The 17,777-nt window shown below is 43.1% G+C and overlaps 1 protein-coding gene across 15 annotated transcripts in view; it reads right to left on the bottom strand.

The window, feature by feature from the left end:
• The window catches only part of dlg3 (discs, large homolog 3 (Drosophila)), a 94,537-nt gene that overhangs the window by 29,816 nt on the left and 46,944 nt on the right, over nt 1-17,777 (bottom strand). For all 15 annotated transcript variants that reach the window (XM_066715135.1, XM_066715134.1, XM_066715132.1 and 12 more), the window contains 7 exons: nt 5,932-5,985; nt 5,581-5,631; nt 3,460-3,584; nt 2,756-2,925; nt 2,358-2,494; nt 1,295-1,439; nt 603-759 (listed from right to left, as the gene is read on the bottom strand). In XM_066715135.1, the coding sequence (XP_066571232.1) occupies nt 603-759; nt 1,295-1,439; nt 2,358-2,494; nt 2,756-2,925; nt 3,460-3,584; nt 5,581-5,631; nt 5,932-5,985 (839 nt within the window). The remainder of the gene's footprint in view (nt 1-602; nt 760-1,294; nt 1,440-2,357; nt 2,495-2,755; nt 2,926-3,459; nt 3,585-5,580; nt 5,632-5,931; nt 5,986-17,777) is intronic.

The following is a 17,777-nucleotide window of genomic DNA, read 5'->3' on the forward strand; positions in this document are numbered from 1 at the left end:
AGACTGTCAGTATGCTAAGCCCATATATCACTGTTAGTAAGGCGGTTCGTCACAGTAATAAAATGCCTACGGTCAACCCATCCTTCATCTTAACTACATTCTATTGTTTCAGCTCCATTAGTTACAACCTCAAGTTATGCATATATCTCCTCAGTTCTGTCTCAATACAGGTCCATCCTATGGGAGCCCTAACAACAGAGCAGGTAACAAAACAACACCTAGGAATTGCAGACATCTCTGAGGGCAGCAGAAGTGACCACATCAGGACATTTCTTAACATAAAGAAAAAACTTCTCCAAAACTGACTCTACATTCTTGCAGCTCAAGTTTTCTTCCCCCTTTCTCTCACCCAACAACAAAATTAAATAATTCTCTGTCAAGTTATTCCCTTTGCACATCATCATGGTCAATATATATTTGGTTTAATATCTGTAATAGAGTGAAGGTCTTTAATTTCTGTTCTCTGACATTCTCCACATGCAGCCACCAAGTTTGTTATCCAGTCTTATCAGCAACAACCTCACTGTTGTTTACCTATTTTTTCATAAACTGCTAACAGTGTGCCTGGCAAGACAACAAACAGCAAAGGAGCATTGACTGACCTGGTGAAGTCGTCCTCCCCTATCATGTGACGAGGGACAGGGGAGTACCTGGAGGGTGTGACCTGAGGAGGCTGGTAGGCGGGTTTAGTGTCGACTCCGCCCATGTAGGCCATGCTGGAGTTGTGGCTGACGTGATTATCGACGAGAGTGGGGAAGGCTGGAGGGAGGGAGAGACCAGTAGAGAGAAAGAACGACAGATTAAAACAGAGTACTACAGGAGCCATGGTTAAAAAAATACTGGTATACTGGCAGCCACCCAAAAATTAAATCTGCCAATGCTAAAAGCTTGAAATACTCTCTATCACTGTAAACGATGGTGCTTGAGCAGGTGTTTAAAGAGACTCTTCACACACCTGCAGTCAGAGGTGCCTGAGCCAGTGATACAGAAGCTGTAGCCTTGCAAGCTCTGTTTGAGTCTTCAAATTAAAAAACGATTAGGTCCTGGAGAAAAAGTTCATTTGACCAATTGATTTTGGCCATTTGAACCAAATCAGGAAACAATTAGGTCAATTATAAGATGGGTGGCTTGAGGGATGAGGAGTCCCTTTAAAACTGGCAAGATCTACCTTGGTTACAGAGCTTGAGCTGTCAAGCTCCCTCTGCACACAATGAGGTGGCAGTCACAGAATGCCATGGCCCTCCCAGTCAGTATGAAAAGCTGGGATGGGGCAGGAGCAGTTGGAGGTACGTACTGCTGGAGTAGTCCGGCGGGGCGTACATGTCGTTGAGGTGGACAGGCCCCGGCTTGGCTACCTTCAGGTAAACCATGTCGGAGGTGTTCTTCAGGGCGGCCACTGCTTCCTCGTGTCGCACATCCTGCAGGTTGATGTTGTTGACCTGCATGGGGACACAAGAGCAGCATGTTAGAGACCCACCATGCACAGCCTCCTCTCTAAACACCATCCTCCTCTGGCACTGTGGCCATGGGGAAAACCAGGCCTGATACAACTACTGTAAGAACCCTGGTGGGATTTTTCTGGTATATTTCCCCAAAAACTAAAATTATCATGCAGAGGAGGGTGTGGTTGGGTTGTGGATAGCTACATTTATTATACCTTTTTTTTGTTATTCACTGTGACTCTACAGCGAATATGAGACACTCAAGAGGATGGTCTCTGTTGTTGGAATGCAGCCATAACTAAAATAGAAGTCTTTCTTTTACATTAATAACAATTTTGTCTCCGGGTTTCAAATTTCTTTTGATGTAAGGGTATCATCACTGAAAAATATTTGTATCAATTTCTGATTCTGGCAGTAGACGCTACAAGGTTGTTGTGAAAATGAAGGACACAGGAGCTCAGTCTCAGCTGCAGTACCAAATGTATTTAGTGTACTCCGAAGCTAACAGTATTTTATGGCTCCCTGTTGTAATTTATGGCTGTCCTCATCAATCCACATATTTTTTTACTGCTTCCATACTCATTCAAATGGCAGGATTTGAAGTTTTATTTTTTGTGGTGTGGCACAAGCATTCATTCCTAAAAGGGCACTGCTATCTGAACCAGTACTCCATTGTCATATCAATCTTGCAGGGAGCCATAAAACACCAGCAATTTGCAAACTGATATGTGCTACCCGATTCACCCAGATGAAGTATTGCCCAGGGGTTGACTGTCTTGATGCAGTCTTCTTTTATTCATTACTGTGGCAGGTCTGCGATGCCTCAAGTGGCTCTGTGTTTTGTGCATCTGTGCGTGTGTGAGGTGTGAGATGTCAGGTGCAGGTACTGGAGGGCGTGTGTGGAGATGAGCTCACAGCCAACAGTCGGTCTCCGGTGTGCAATCGGCCATCCTTTTGCGCCGCCCCCCCCTCAATGATCTTGGTGATATAGATGCTGTTGTCCCCGGGGATGTGCTGGTTACCGATACCCCCTGCGATACTGAAGCCCAATCCTGCCAAAGGAGAGCAGAACCGATGAGCCAAAAATGTTTGTGCTTCAGAGCTGGTGTGTCAGGATGTGCGCAACAGTGACCTGGTCAGATGCATTATTATTATTGCTATTACTATTGCTATTACTGCTGCTATTACTGTTGCTATTACAGGCACCCTTACTTATAGTGGCTTAGAGCTGTCACTACACATTTCAAGAAAAATAGTACTGTTAGAACAAGAACAGTGTGTGTGTATATGTGCATGTCTCTGAGCATGCTCACCCTTGGGCCCCTTGAGCAGGTTGACCTCCAGGATGGTCTCGGGTGGGGCCTGCCTCCTCCTCACCAGCAGACGCACCACCGGCCCTGCCTCCTTCAGGGCCTCCACCGCCCGGCTGTGGGCCACTTCCGAAACATCCACCTCGTTCACCCGCAGGACACAGTCATTCACCCTGCACAGAGGGAGAGACAGAAAGAGATCATTGTTTTGTGCATGGTCAGAGGTAGCCATTTACCTTACAGAGACAGACACTCGCCTGGCAGAGAAACCAAGAGACCACAGAGGCACTGGCTCTTAGGATAACGCAAACATTTGTAATGTTTTTATTAGAAAAAACAACAACTGAATACATACTTACTGATATATACAAGATTTACATTCAGTAGACCCAGTGTTAACTTCCCATATGGAAGCCTCATATTTTGACAAAACATATTATATTGGACATAGACAGTTGAACTATATCATCATATTTAGACATATATTATAAATATATGAGTATTCCATACGGATTAGTCCTGACAGCATCATGCTCTATTCAGTTCTGGATAATAAACCCCTGATTATACAGCTGAGGGAACACAAAACACTGAGACACACTTGCACAAAGAACAGACCACTTTCACCCACGCAGTTACAGTTGACAGCAGAGATGTGTCTTTTTGTGTGTGTGTGTGTGTGTGTATTTTTTAGGGGGGGCACTTACCCCAGCCTGCCATCCATAGCCGCAGCTCCTCCTGGGATTATTTTTGTAATGAAAATCCCCGGATCGTCAGGGATGTGTGGATTGTCGATCCCCCCAGCGATGCTGAAGCCCAGCCCGGAGTTGCCCTGGGTGCAATTCAAGCATTATTAACAGGGCTCTCAGTATACGTCAGCGCCACATCAGGACTGTGCTCTGCTCCACTGCGGAGTCATTACTGAAGGTTAACGCTGCTGGAGGTACTGATCGGCCCAGGCCCTCTCAGCCTGTCAGGCCCATTGGTCCCCCCAAGAGCAGACCGGCAGAGCCGCGGATGATCTGACGTCAGGAATAATGTGTTTTTCACATTCATCTGTTTACACCCTGATCCACTCAGATAAAGCCCATACATAAAATGCCATTTTCAAAGGGATTATCGTTGACTTAATATCTCCAGTCGGTCACATGATATCATTACAGCATCTATCGTGTTTAAGGTTTTCAAACATTCCTCAAAAGCTGGCTGTTCCGTTACTTTGCAAATAAAATTGTAGGTTTTTTGTGTGGCATATTATCGGTTTATAAATGTGTCCCTTAATTATGCTGCTTGTGCTATTCAATAATAACATATACATTATCTATCTATCTATCTATCTATATATATATATATATATATATATATATTCCCTTTATTAGAACCTTTTAGACCTTGGAGCAGCTCCTTCTGAACAATATCCTATGATGATTTAAGTTAATCAAAACCAGGTTAAAAACAGTTCAATCATTTCTGGAATGCTCACATGCTCTTAAGACTGTTAACCCCCTGTGTCCTCTGTATCCAGAGTGGAGTGGAGGAAAGAGAAGTGGGAATGAGGATGCGGGTCCGATTGCTTTCCTGCTACCTCTTTTTACAGGATGCAGAGAGCGCCTACTGCACCACGGCTAGTCTGGGAAGGAGACCAATAACCACTAAAAGAGTATAACATTTTTAGGGGAATTTGTCCTAGATGCTGTTTAGGGTGTCAGATTTCCCCAGAGAGAGAGAGAGGGAGGGACTGGGTTTGGAGTGGAGGGGGGGAGTTGAGGTAAGAATTCGGTGCTTCACAATTCAGCACTGAAACTGGCACTTAGGTTTGATATCTTTAGGTTTTAAAATTAAATATTTGCTCCCAAGCACTGTCATATTGGAACTCTTCTACATCAACAGAACAGTAAACAAGCTGACATGTGCGGCAGACATGTAACATTAAGCACCTTTGCAGATGCTGGAGGAGGGAAAGCTGGCCTGCTGTAACTGTCCTCTTAGCGGCACAGTATCTAGCATTGACAAAATCGTAATAGCCAGACCCGGTTAATGGGCCAAGAGTGCCGCACAAGTGACAGCACAAGGCTCTACAACGCTGCCTAACAAGACAGCTGAAAAAGGCCTTGTTTTATTATTTTCCATATTTCATGAAAGACAGTCAAAACAAATTACGGGGAAAGCAAGGTGAAGGATCCTGATGTAGAGCTTCAAAACAAAAAGTACAAGGATGCTGTGTTCCAGCTCAGAAAACAAAACAACACCAAACAAAACTGTGCATAACAAACACACTAAACTACTATGGGGATTTAACATTTTCAGTGGATGCTTTCAAATTAAACCAAAAACAAAACAAAGGACATTGACTCCATGTCTCTGCAGATTGTACCATAGTGAAGTTCTCCTGTCCTGTAGAAATTTTAATAATTGTTTTAAATTTAAATTGGTGAACAATAAAATATTTTGTATTTTGTTCCCCAACATATTGATTCACAATGAATATGTTTTATGCAAAACAAAAATCATGATTAAACCATGTTAGCAACTTTAGAGTGAAGAGGACACCAAAAAAAGCCCTTTTATTTTGTTTCTAAGCTTGTCAAATGCACGGTTAATATATATAGGCCAGAAAACACAGTGCTTAGTGACATCTAGTGGCTAAGTTTCATATTTAATAAATAAATATGCCTAGTTTTCTCAAAAAAGGGAGCGGAGTGCAATTTCACTGCTATAGAAAAACACAATCAGAACTAAACAAAGAAACAAAATATTTGTTTTGCATTATAAACGCTGCTTAGTTTTTAGCATAAAATAGTACAAAATAGTAGAATAAGTTAACCTACCCTTTCCAGAATTATCTCTTCGTATTTATACATCCCATCGCTACCATTTACCTGTGCAAAACAGAACAGAACAGCAGTATTAAAAACAACATTGATCATAATAATAACAATAATAATTATAATAATATAGTGGAATTCAGTAAGAGATCTTGATTGGGTGAAAAACCAGCAGGACAGTGTGTCCCGAAGAAGAGGGTTGAGAAGCACTGCATTTAAATCTTCCATTAAAATGCAGAAAGCCGGGAACTCACATATCAATGTGAGGAGGAGATGAAAGGATCTCTTCAAGTAATAATGAGTAAAAACAGTCACATCAATCAAGAGCCTTTTGGAGGGGCGAGGGATACTTACATAAGGGCCGGGGTCCAGGGAGTCTGCATTGACAATGATTGGAGGAGGATTCGCCTGCAAGAGGGAGAGAGAGAAATACCCATGGAGTTATACCATAGCATAGTTTGCAGGAGTCACCCTGTGAAACTGACCATCTCTTGTAGACTGACCATAGGGAATCAGTCTGTTTTCCCTGTATACCTGATGTAGAAGACAGTCATGTTCCTATAGATTTCTTTGTTTGTTATAAGATTATATTTTCACAGCGAGTATGGAGGAATTCTCTAAACCCCTGTTCTTCCCCCTTTCCAACTCACACGCAAAACTACATCGCCTAACATGCTTCTAAAACATGAGTGGGTTTTGACAGCCACAGATATCACATGCAGGACGATTTGTGAAATTAGTACAGGTCTTCATTGCTGTAGGATCAGTCATTTATATCAGCCCAAACTAGGAAAATGTAAGCACAGATTTCCCACTGCACGTAACCTGGGTTCTTCAATTCTCTGCTACCAGCCTGTCAATACACCAATAGCGTGCCCCTCTGATCACTGTTGACCAATTAACTGTAAACCAAACACATCTACTAAACCAGACAGTCTCTCCCTGATCTTGATGTACACTGATGTCTGCTCTCCTTTCCTAGTAACAGGTCGGTGGAGTCGACAGGGCAGGGCTGTCAGGCAGCGACGTTGGGCAAAACAGCACAGAGCGCAGAGACAGTGGAGGAGTAGTGAAAGAGTAATACAGAGACACAGAAGGCTTGATAGCAAAGAAGTAGTAGTCATTGATATCGGATTCACCTTTCTATAAAAATAAAATGATGTATTGGAGAGAGAGAGAGAGAGAGAGAGAGAGAGAGAGAGAGAGAGAGAGTGAAATTTCAGAATATTCAAATAAGACTTTCCACAGAAAGTAAGCAGTGACCCGCCATGCATCATGGGAAGGTGCCATGCTGTGTTAGCTGACATTAATGGCCTTTTCCATGTAACATCCTTCTGTTCCCTGTATTGATCTGATCGAGCTGCACACAGCACCACAGTCCGGGGAGTGGAGGGATCTTTCTCATTACAGCCTGGCACTCTCATCCCCCACGCGTTTCACCATGTTTTGTGGGACCTGGGGATGTTCTTCTTAAGCACTGAAAGCTACTCATATCTGCTGACTGCTCTCTCACTCTTAACTCAAAGTACAGTATATACACATTTGAGTAAACACATGTCCTCCAATTTTAAGAAACTTTCAGTGGCATAGATGTAAAAAAGCATTTTGGATAGATGCATAGATAGATAGATCAATAAATAGATAGATAGATAGAAGTTGGCATATAATTTATATCTCTTGTACCACACATTTCCCTTGCAGCAGTAAAAGATTCACTTTATTGCATAAAACCAGAAGATGAACTGTACTTGAGTTTGTATTGTGTGGAGTTGTTTTTATATAATACTGCCCTGACTTCAACCCCACCCCCCTCCACACACACAGACACACACATCAAAAAAGAGAAAAAAAAAGAAGTGGTAACAATGTTCTTTTTAAAATTCTCGCCCTCCCGAGTCAAGCATTGCCTCAATACAAGTGTGTTTTCTGTGTAGAATACACACAGGTAGAGCGTGCTCATTTTGCAAAAAGCTGCAGGTGACAAATTCCACACTTCCTGCTTGGTCTGGAAACATATTTCTAATTTCTCTCTTTCAAATCTCTAGATCTGAAACAAGCTTCAAAAGCACAGCGCTGTCTTATCTTCATTGAAAAACAAAAAAATATATTAAATAAATATAAACAAGAGGAAACTGCACATCCACTGTGCCTTTCATCTAAGAGAATGTCTCAAGGCAGTGGACTTAACTGCTGCCTTTAATTTACGGAAGGCAGAAAATGTATGGAGATGCCATATTCCTGTCTAACCGTATTTCTAAGGTATTTTACAGATCTGACCAAAGAATAAGATGAAGGCAAAGAAATAACATGTCCTTGGTCAAGTTTGAAATACATTATCATGGGTGTGAAATGAGCAGTTAAATTTGGAATAGGTATTCATCTCCAGAAAACAACATAATCGCAAGACTCAATTTGTCTCTGTTGAAATGTGTTATTCTGGTGTTTCCTGAGCATTTGAAATTCACATTTTCCAATGTGAAAAAAATAAAAAAATAAACAATATTATTGTTGCTTTGCTTTATCTTCGCTGTGTGACAGAACTCCTAATACATGTCAACAGCACTCACATGCTTGTAAATGGAATTGAGATGCATTATTTGAAAAAAAAAAAAAAAATCTGTAGGGATCTGTTGAAAATGCAAGTATGTCGGGCTCTTTCTCAGCATCTCCACAGATTTGGCTGTTTGATCCAAGTTTTTCATCGTCTGCTGTGTGTCTTCACTCAGTCACCAAAACTGTAGGATTCTAATTGCAATTATGTCTCCAGTTCATTATAAAAGGCACATTCTCTCAAGGAAATAAAACTTCAGCGACAGTTTGCAGAAGCAAAAAGAAATTGACAGCCCGTTCTTGTGCATATCAGGGCTTGTACAATATTTGCAGGTTTTTCTTACTTTCGTCTTTTTTTTTAGTCCTCAAGATAAAAATGATCACTTAAAACAAACAGTGGAAGCTCTTTGATGAAAGGAAACAACACCAAAAAAAAACATTTTACACTATGAAAGATCGACATTCCCAGACACCCAATGCTTGATGTACATTCCTGTGATATTCTTCAAATCCCACATTTCTCTGATCAGCTATTTACACTCAAATGACTGTAATGCAAATCTCCAGTCTCTCTAATCATTGTTTGACACAGGGGTGTGGAAAACAATGTCCAAATGAGGCAACAGTAGGCTGAAGAGGAAATTGTTACAAAACTGGGCTGATTGAGTGCTTTAAAAATAGCACAGGCATAATTGATTAGTCTTGTGCCTGTTGTATTTTGACATGTTATTAAGATAATTCATACCAGGAGACAATTAATATATGGTGCACACTTTCAAGAGTCTGTATTGTTTTACAGTAGCCTTTTCTCCTTGTTCAATGTTTAAAATACTGAAGTCTATGTCTTGTTTTTGACCTTAGTGCATGAGCTCTCCTCTCATTTTTTGTAGCTTTAGCTCACTTAAATACCAGGCATGTTTAAAAAATGCTATCTGACTTCCTTCCCTGCCTCTTTTAAAGACAAAACAGTGTTCACTGTTACCCTCCCTCCCTCCCCATCCGCTTCCAATGCAGAAAGACAGTTAGTAATATTTCATGAGTATTTACAGTATTTCAGCAGTGTCCTTACACAAAGTATGTCTGAGGTTTATAAATACCTGCTTCCTAAGGTTTTTGATATTATGCACAACCACACACCTTGAATTACTATGAAACATCTCTGTGAAAAACTGCAGTATTGAGGGTTGAAAACACACTTTACGGTATTATGAAAACAGGGTAATGTTAAAGCAGGCCAATAGTCCTATACTGGTTAAGATATAGGTTTACACTGGTGGAACTAGACAGTGCTGGGATTTGTTAAAACATGTGCCAGAAATGGTAAGGACAGAAGAAAAAACATGTAGGCAGCTTTTTTTCCAACCACAAATCTAAAACTAACAGTGAAATTATATGTAAATGTATTTGTGTGAAGAGTGGTATAGCCCATGCTGGTCTGTACATTGTGAGTATCACATTGGGCAGCTTCTTTGCACCATAGGTCTTGATAGTTTTTCTTATATGGCAGCCTGAGTCTCACCCTGATAAATCCTCCCTTGCGAGTGGACCCTTAATGAGGGCAAGGATTTAGGAGATGTTTTCTTGCTCTACAAAAAATCTGCTTGCTTTGTGGCAGAGGTCGCAACAATAGGCAGGACCTGACTCTAACCAAACTAAGTGAGTCAGTCAGTACATCATTCCTCCAATGTGAGCCCCGACTCTCTCAGCCTTTGCCCGAGTACATCAACTATCCAACACTGGTCTCTGCAGCCTCGCCCCTCTCCCTGTCCCTGTGCTCCCACCCTGACCTCTAGAGGAAAGAAAATGGTGGCCACTGCACAACACGAAGACCATTTTCCCTAATCCTGTTCTCTCCTGCAGAATATCACACATCTGCACAGCTTCGGTGAAGGGCTGCTTTTTAGTTTGTTTCCCCCCTATCTGAGTTTCACTTCAAAGTCACACACTGCAGCTTTCTTTCAAAATCCATATCTTGAGGTTGTTCTCCCTTCCGAGTGTAATTAAAAACAAGGAAATAGCTTCATGTATGTATCAGCCCAGGCTCCTCAGAGGCTGAGCCATTATAGAGATCATTATTAATTTTAGCTGCAGTTGCTTGTTCTGCTTGTGCTTTGGGCATCAAAATCAAGTAATGTCAAACAACAGCAACGACAACTACAATGACAACAGTGAAGAAAACTAAAAACCAAAAACAACAAAAAAATACAGTTCTGTTTTCAAAAAATAAAAAGAAGGAAGCTGTCTCCCAAAAGTATATCAGTCAATTAATATGTCGCCTGCTTTATACCCACAACCACTAGAGACTTCTGCATGGCAGAGAACATGTAAAGAACAAATTGAAGAATCAACTGCAGTTTAAACAGATATAATTTGCAGAAATTTCAGTAGCGTATGAACCCAATTCTATATCTGGGAGGGATGTATTTCTATAGCAGATGCCAAGCCGTAACGCTACAAGGTAAACGGTTTAGTTTTGCACAGAGAAAATGTAGCACCTGGCCTCAGAATTTCATCATCAAAGAACCAGCTGATGAGCTTAAAAGTACCTTCAGTATATCTGACGCAGCCACTAACCTGGACATATTTTGACAAAATAGGGGAAACCCGTTATTAAATAATTTATGTTTTAAAGGTTGTTAGCTCTAATGTTATGCCTAAATATATCCATTCACAGTAGCATTGAGCACTGAGTCACATTGAAGAGAAGTACAGATATATGATCGTATTTCTATAATCAGGTGGAAACACTTGGAATTGATCATGACAAATACATATATATCAGCATCAGCAGCCTTTATTGATCACTTGCTGGATGCATGGGCCTAGGTTTACAATAATAAAATTGTGTCAATTAGCCAATCATCCCCTCCACTTTATGAAAGACAGGATAATTTGTAGATGTTATCTATGCGGGGCATATGGGTCAAACCGTCCCCCCCACCCTCTGACACGCCCCTCCCCACAGAAGAAGTTGTCAGCGGTCCCCCCACTCAACAACACGGCAGCCCCCACCCAGCTCAAGAACTCGGCAGCACCCTCCCCCACATTCTGAAACTGAATTTACAACACGGGCTGGATGAAGGCCTCCACCATGATGTTTCCACTTCGATGTACAGTGTCTCTTTTCCCAGGTCACACCAGCTAAGCTTCTACATATATATATATATATATATATATATATATATACACACACACACATACATTCCTGAGTGATAGTAACAAACAAACAAAATATTTAAAATGTACAAAATGCACAAAACTGTAAATGTATCTCTGGCTCATCGATGTGTTAAGAGCTTGAGTTCTTAGGAAGGAAGGATCCGGGGCACCAGCCTGAGGAGGAGCATCCCTGAGATTAAGCAGGGGGAGCACTGGCAGGGAGCTGAAGGGGGGGTGTCAGACAGTGCTTTAAACCCAGTCCTGTGGCAGATGAACTGCGCTGCGGGGGGCAGTGATGAGTGCTCCAGCTCAAAGGGGTTCAGATCCGCTTGCTCCTCAGATTAAAAAAGGAGAGGGTCGATGAGTGTCCTGTTCAGTGGCGGGGGGAATACAAATAAATATACAAATAAAATAAGATACTAGAACCTCCCCAGCAGTGGCAGCAGGCTCTGAGTACCGGGCATGGGGTGGAATTAATGAAATCTGGATCAGATTATCCCAAATCTCTTAATTTCCTCTTAATTCAAACCCTAATCATTAAACGCTGTATTCCCGGCCAGCTGTCGCTGTCCATTTCTCTCCAGCTGCACTGGGGCCTGTCCTGGCGTGAGCACCCAGCTCTGGGCTCACTGTGCCAGGGCCCAGGGATCCTGGCAGGCAGCGCTCAGGGCTCCACGGGCTTTCAGGCTGCAACTGCACTTGCCCGGGTCTATCCTCCATCAGAGAGAAGTTAACTGCTGATGGTCAGGGAGCGCTCTCTCTCACTCTCACTCTCTCTCTCTCTCTCTCTCTCTCTCTCTCTCTCTCTCTGCCCCACCTCAGCACATCCCCTCTGATCTCCCATTTTGCTGCAGTCTGCTGATCTCAGAGCGGAGACGACCAAGACTTAAAATTCAGCCGTGGCAACCTGAAGAAAGAGCCTGACATTGTATGTGTGTCTGTATGCAGTGCAAGACCCAGAAAAGCATTAATCGCTGACTAAATATGGGTCTAATATCTTTTGTTACTCCCCCAGGCAGAAAGATTTAGAGAGCAACATCTGTAAGAACAATAGCTTCCTATCATTCAATAAGTTGCCACTGTTGCTGTTAATGACGATTTTGAAATGCATTTATTTTGAAATCATTTTATTCAAAGCACCAGGAAGGTGAAGCGATGAAGAGTGGTCCAGGGTGACACTTCATGCTGCCGAAATAGCTGCTCCTTGAAGAGATTAAAAACATTTTACTCAATAAATATGCAGCCCTGCTCCAAAACAGCCGTCACTGAGCGAATTAATTAGAATTATGCGGCCCTCGTTGCCTCGTTAGCAAAGAGGAGCTTCGTTAGCACCAACAGCACGGCCCTCACAGGCTTTCTCACTTGGACTTCACTTTCACTCCAGACCCCTGGGATTAGAAACCCACAAAGACTCCTGCTGAACCACAACAAACACTCAACCACAACAACATCCCCTTCCGCGAAGCCAGTCTCCTTTTAATTGTTAAATAATCAATGTGTTCCCATAGTGACAGATCCTTTTGGCTTGGATTGCCAAAGGACCACTAAGACCTCTGCCCCCTCTCTTCTGTCTGGGCAATTCCAACCCCTTCCCTTGCCTCACCTACTGCTTTATCACTGTTAGTCATGGTTGGCTGTGCATTTCCTACATAGTTGCTTCCACGCATCTCTCTCTTTTCGTAGTCCCGTTCAGTGCTGAGCTACACTGTAGCACACTGAGATGACCCCACCCTCAAGACAGTTTAAATGGCACGACAGAGAGATTGCAGGGCTGTGTGATATATTACACTCTGTCGAGCACTTAACACTAATTCTTACTCAGGGCCTCAGCTCTTACACTCAGCCCACACCGTCTCCTTCAACGACTTCTCTAAATGACAAGTGAGAACATTTTCCATGTTCCAAAGCTTCTGCACATACCAGTGCCACCACCCAATACATACGCTCTAGAGACTGGGCCTAGCCTATCCAAGCCTAACCAGTAGGCCGCACTGTTTACCAGTCCTTCACTGTAATCTCTGGAGCTGCACTATACTGCACACATTAATTATTCTACTTCTATTATATAATTCATATTATTATTATTTTACAAATGGACTGGATACAAAAAATGTATTAAACCAAAATGGGCCTGTGCATGACATCAGAGCTGGAAACTCAAGGTGAATACAGGTGAAGTCCCCTCAGCTCCCATCTATAATCACAACAACCTCCTACTGCCGTTGTAACCACTGCTGCTGGCCAGAGAGAGGCCGGCGACGTGTGCGCCTCTGTATAATGATACTGCGCAGAAAATCGCTACCAGGGGAACTTGCTCTTTAGCAGAAGAGTAGCGTGCCTGACTCTCTGGAAGACCACATCCCCAGGGAATACGCGAATGTTCACACCTCCTGTGGAGTGTGCAGCCTCTTCGACCCCCAGTCCCTCTCATCGCACTGCTGAGCCATGTAGACCCCCTCAGCATCTCACTTCCACCTGGGTTTCGGTCACGTGGGCTGCACTGCCCCCCAGCTCCTCAACTCTAATGGCTGAGCAGTCAGCGCTTGGACATGGCCTCTCAGCTGGTGTGTGCTTCAGCGACGGGAGCAGTGCAGGAGTGACAGACACCACGAAGAGCCTTAGCAACGTGAAGGACGAAATGAGAAAATTTGACCTTAGAATACAGCCACTACTTCTCTATACCACCCCCCCACCCTTGGCACTCTCACTGTCAAACCTCTACCACCACCACCCTCACCGCCAGCAGTGCCTAATGTGGAGAAGATAACACAATGACTTCCACAGTATATCTTAAAATAGTCCCCATTCATCACGCGCTGACTGCTTCATCAATAGGAGACAACATGGATTACTAATTATCAGTGTATTTGACGCAGTGAGCCCCAGGGGTGTGGGTGCCTCTGTGTGTACAGTGCAGTAGAGCTCAGATTGCCCCTGCTTGGAAATGAATGCTTGGATGTTTGCCCTTTTTTCCCCTTCTCCAGTGCTAGTGTACAGCACGAAAAAAAGAAAAAAAGAACACAGGAGGCAACAAGTTTGCATTTCTTTTAAAGATTTTATGATCAAGAGTTTGAAGTTTTGGATGATCCAATTTTGAACTACATGGAAGCTCTGTGTTGTGAGGGCGGCAGACAGAGATTTGCAGCTTCACACCTTGGCCAGAAACCCAAGAGTCAATTGCTACAGCAACAGAGGAGCCCCACAGACCCGATTCTCACTGTCATTTAGATACAGAACATCGTGGCTAAGACATCCAATCACTCCTACATTCACTCAGAGTGGGCAGCGAAAAGGATTTACAAAATAACCAAACAAAACAACGCAGTCTGCATTTACACTCACCTAAAGGAATATTAGGAACACCATACTAATACTGTGTTTGACCCCCTTTCGCCTTCAGAACTGCTTTAATTCTACGTGGCATTGATTCAACAAGGTGCTGAAAGCAATCTTTAGAAATGTTGGCCCATATTGATAGGATAGCATCTTGCAGTTGATGGAGATTTGTGGGATGCACATCCAGGGCACGAAGCTCCCGTTCCACCACATCCCAAAGATGCTCTATTGGGTTGAGATCTGGTGACTGTGGGGGCCAGTTTAGTACAGTGAACTCATTGTCATGTTCAAGAAACCAATTTGAAATGATTGGACCTTTGTGACATGGTGCATTATCCTGCTGGAAGTAGCCATCAGAGGATGGGTACATGGTGGTCATAAAGGGATGGACATGGTCAGAAACAATGCTCAGGTAGGCCGTGGCATTTAAACGATGCCCAATTGGCACTAAGGGGCCTAAAGTGTGCCAAGAAAACATCCCCCACACCATTACACCACCACCACCAGCCTGCACAGTGGTAACAAGGCATGATGGATCCATGTTCTCATTCTGTTTACGCCAAATTCTGACTCTACCATCTGAATGTCTCAACAGAAATCGAGACTCATCAGACCAGGCAACATTTTTCCAGTCTTCAACTGTCCAATTTTGGTGAGCTTGTGCAAATTGTAGCCTCTTTTTCCTATTTGTAGTGGAGATGAGTGGTACCCGGTGGGGTCTTCTGCTGTTGTAGCCCATCCGCCTCAAGGTTGTACGTGTTGTGGCTTCACAAATGCTTTGCTGCATACCTCGGTTGTAACGAGTGGTTATTTCAGTCAAAGTTGCTCTTCTATCAGCTTGAATCAGTCGGCCCATTCTCCTCTGACCTCTAGCATCAACAAGGCATTTTCGCCCACAGGACTGCCGCATACTGGATGTTTTTCCCTTTTCACACCATTCTTTGTAAACCCTAGAAATGGTTGTGCGTGAAAATCCCAGTAACTGAGCAGATTGTGAAATACTCAGACCGGCCCGTCTGGCACCAACAACCATGCCACGCTCAAAATTGCTTAAATCACCTTTCTTTCCCATTCAGACATTCAGTTTGGAGTTCAGGAGATTGTCTTGACCAGGACCACACCCCTAAATGCATTGAAGCAACTGCCATGTGATTGGTTGGTTAGATAATTGCATTAATGAGAAATTGAACAGGTGTTCCTAATAATCCTTTAGGTGAGTGTATATTGGCTTGGTGCTCGCAAACTGCAGATTTGAACGAATTATTGGTATTGAAAGAAGGATCCAGACTCAGGGGAACACGAGCTGGGCTACTTTCAGATCAAATATATTATGTAAATTGCAGACGATCACCCTGTGTATTCTGTAATCCATACAGATAAATATATGCTATAGCACTAGTGAGGAAACTGGAATAGATACAGTGTGAAGACGGATATTTTACAAATATATGTTGAAATTCAGTTCAAGGGCTATTTTGTGTGTGTGTTCATCATATGAACAGTGAGCCCTTCTCCTCAATCACTTAGAGGACTGAGAAGCAGCAGTCCCTTCCTGCTCTCCCAGCGCTCAACCAGGCCCCTAGCTCTGTAACCAAATGCACAGCGCTGCAGTGCAATCAATATAATATATATTACAATGCACCGTACATCTTATTCAAGCACAGGGAGGCTGAAGCAGAAGGCAGAGAGGAGATCAGACAGTTGATCCCACTACTGCCAGCTTTCCCCTGCATGATCCAAAGAAACAGGCTTCCCAAGAGCCCAAGGTTACAGGTCAGAAAGGCCAGATTCCCCAGATAACATCTCACCTGTGGTTGATAATCACTTATTTGCGAGTGGCAAAATGCCTACTACTGGTCCATTCACACACATAAGGTCTGTAAAGCAATTAGATTCCAATGACTTAGATATTGTGAATGAAGTGAAGCATTAGGGGTTTTGACAAAATGAACGACTATATTGATAATCATATTTAATTTAATGTGTAAGTCCATTTAAATTGAATTGTGCTGTTATCTAACACTCCTCCTGTGCTGCAGTTTTGTTTTCAGATATCAGCTTTCACCACAAAAGCACCCTGGCACCACAACTCACATAACTGCACACTATAAAAATTATCTTGTGCTTTTATTCCCCACATTGGTCACAAGTTACTGTCAGTATTTTCCCCGGGTCTTGCCCCCCCATCTCCATCTCTCTCTCAGGGACTCTCCTCTGATCTTAATGTGCCCTAGTGCCAGGGTCTTCTCCAGCTGCTGGGTTGAGGATTACTGCCACTGGAATAAATCAGCAGGATCTGGGTTAATAATTTAATCTGCCTTGCTCCGTCGCATAAAATTGGTGTGGGATTATGTGAACGATTACATTTGTGCTTAATTATTTCGATCATATACAGTATGTGAGAGAGGTTGTCATAAATTAAATAGATGCCTGTTTGTTTTGCATACAATTACACAGGATGAACAAGTCAGCGAGGCTGGGGCTGGGGTGGGTGGGGTGTAGGGAAGGGGAAAACGGGAAAATATACTCTGTACTTCATAAGGAACCCTAGGGGAGTATAGAGAATTTACAATAGCTGTAGGAGGTTTTATAATACTTTTCTATTCACATTCATATTTGTTACTGAAGACTTAGTGCAGGTTGCTATCCCGGTTGCTAACCTGAGCAGAACACTCAGATCTCTGCTGTTTTTCAAATTGTGCACTAAGAGGCAGGGAAATGAAAGAATGCTGTGTGTTTTGGCTGCCAGCTTTTATGCCAGTTAGATCTTGCTTTTTACATTGTGTTTAGTAATTTATTTATTTATTTATGAATAACTGCAGGCCAGTTTCCCCCTCTCTCTCTCCTGTTTTTATTTCTGCATTCGCTTGCCCCATTCAGCTACTTCACTACTACATCACTGCCACCCACACAGAGAGACTCTGCAGACCTCACAGTCTTGGCAGATGCTCCCTGCATGCACTGCAGCTCACTGCCATTGCCGAGCACACGAACTAAAGATGGGTGCTGGTCTCAGGCAATCCCTGCCTAGGTTATCAGAACATCTCTGCAGCAGAGGGAGCTGAATCCCAATTCTATGGAAACAGCCCAAACCTGGAGGTCTCTGTGGATCTCCACACACCACCTACGGTCACCATGCACCATGCTCTGCACAG

The sequence above is a fragment of the Amia ocellicauda genome, chromosome 10, assembly GCF_036373705.1.
Source record: "Amia ocellicauda isolate fAmiCal2 chromosome 10, fAmiCal2.hap1, whole genome shotgun sequence".
Classification (NCBI taxonomy): Eukaryota; Metazoa; Chordata; class Actinopteri; order Amiiformes; family Amiidae; genus Amia; species Amia ocellicauda.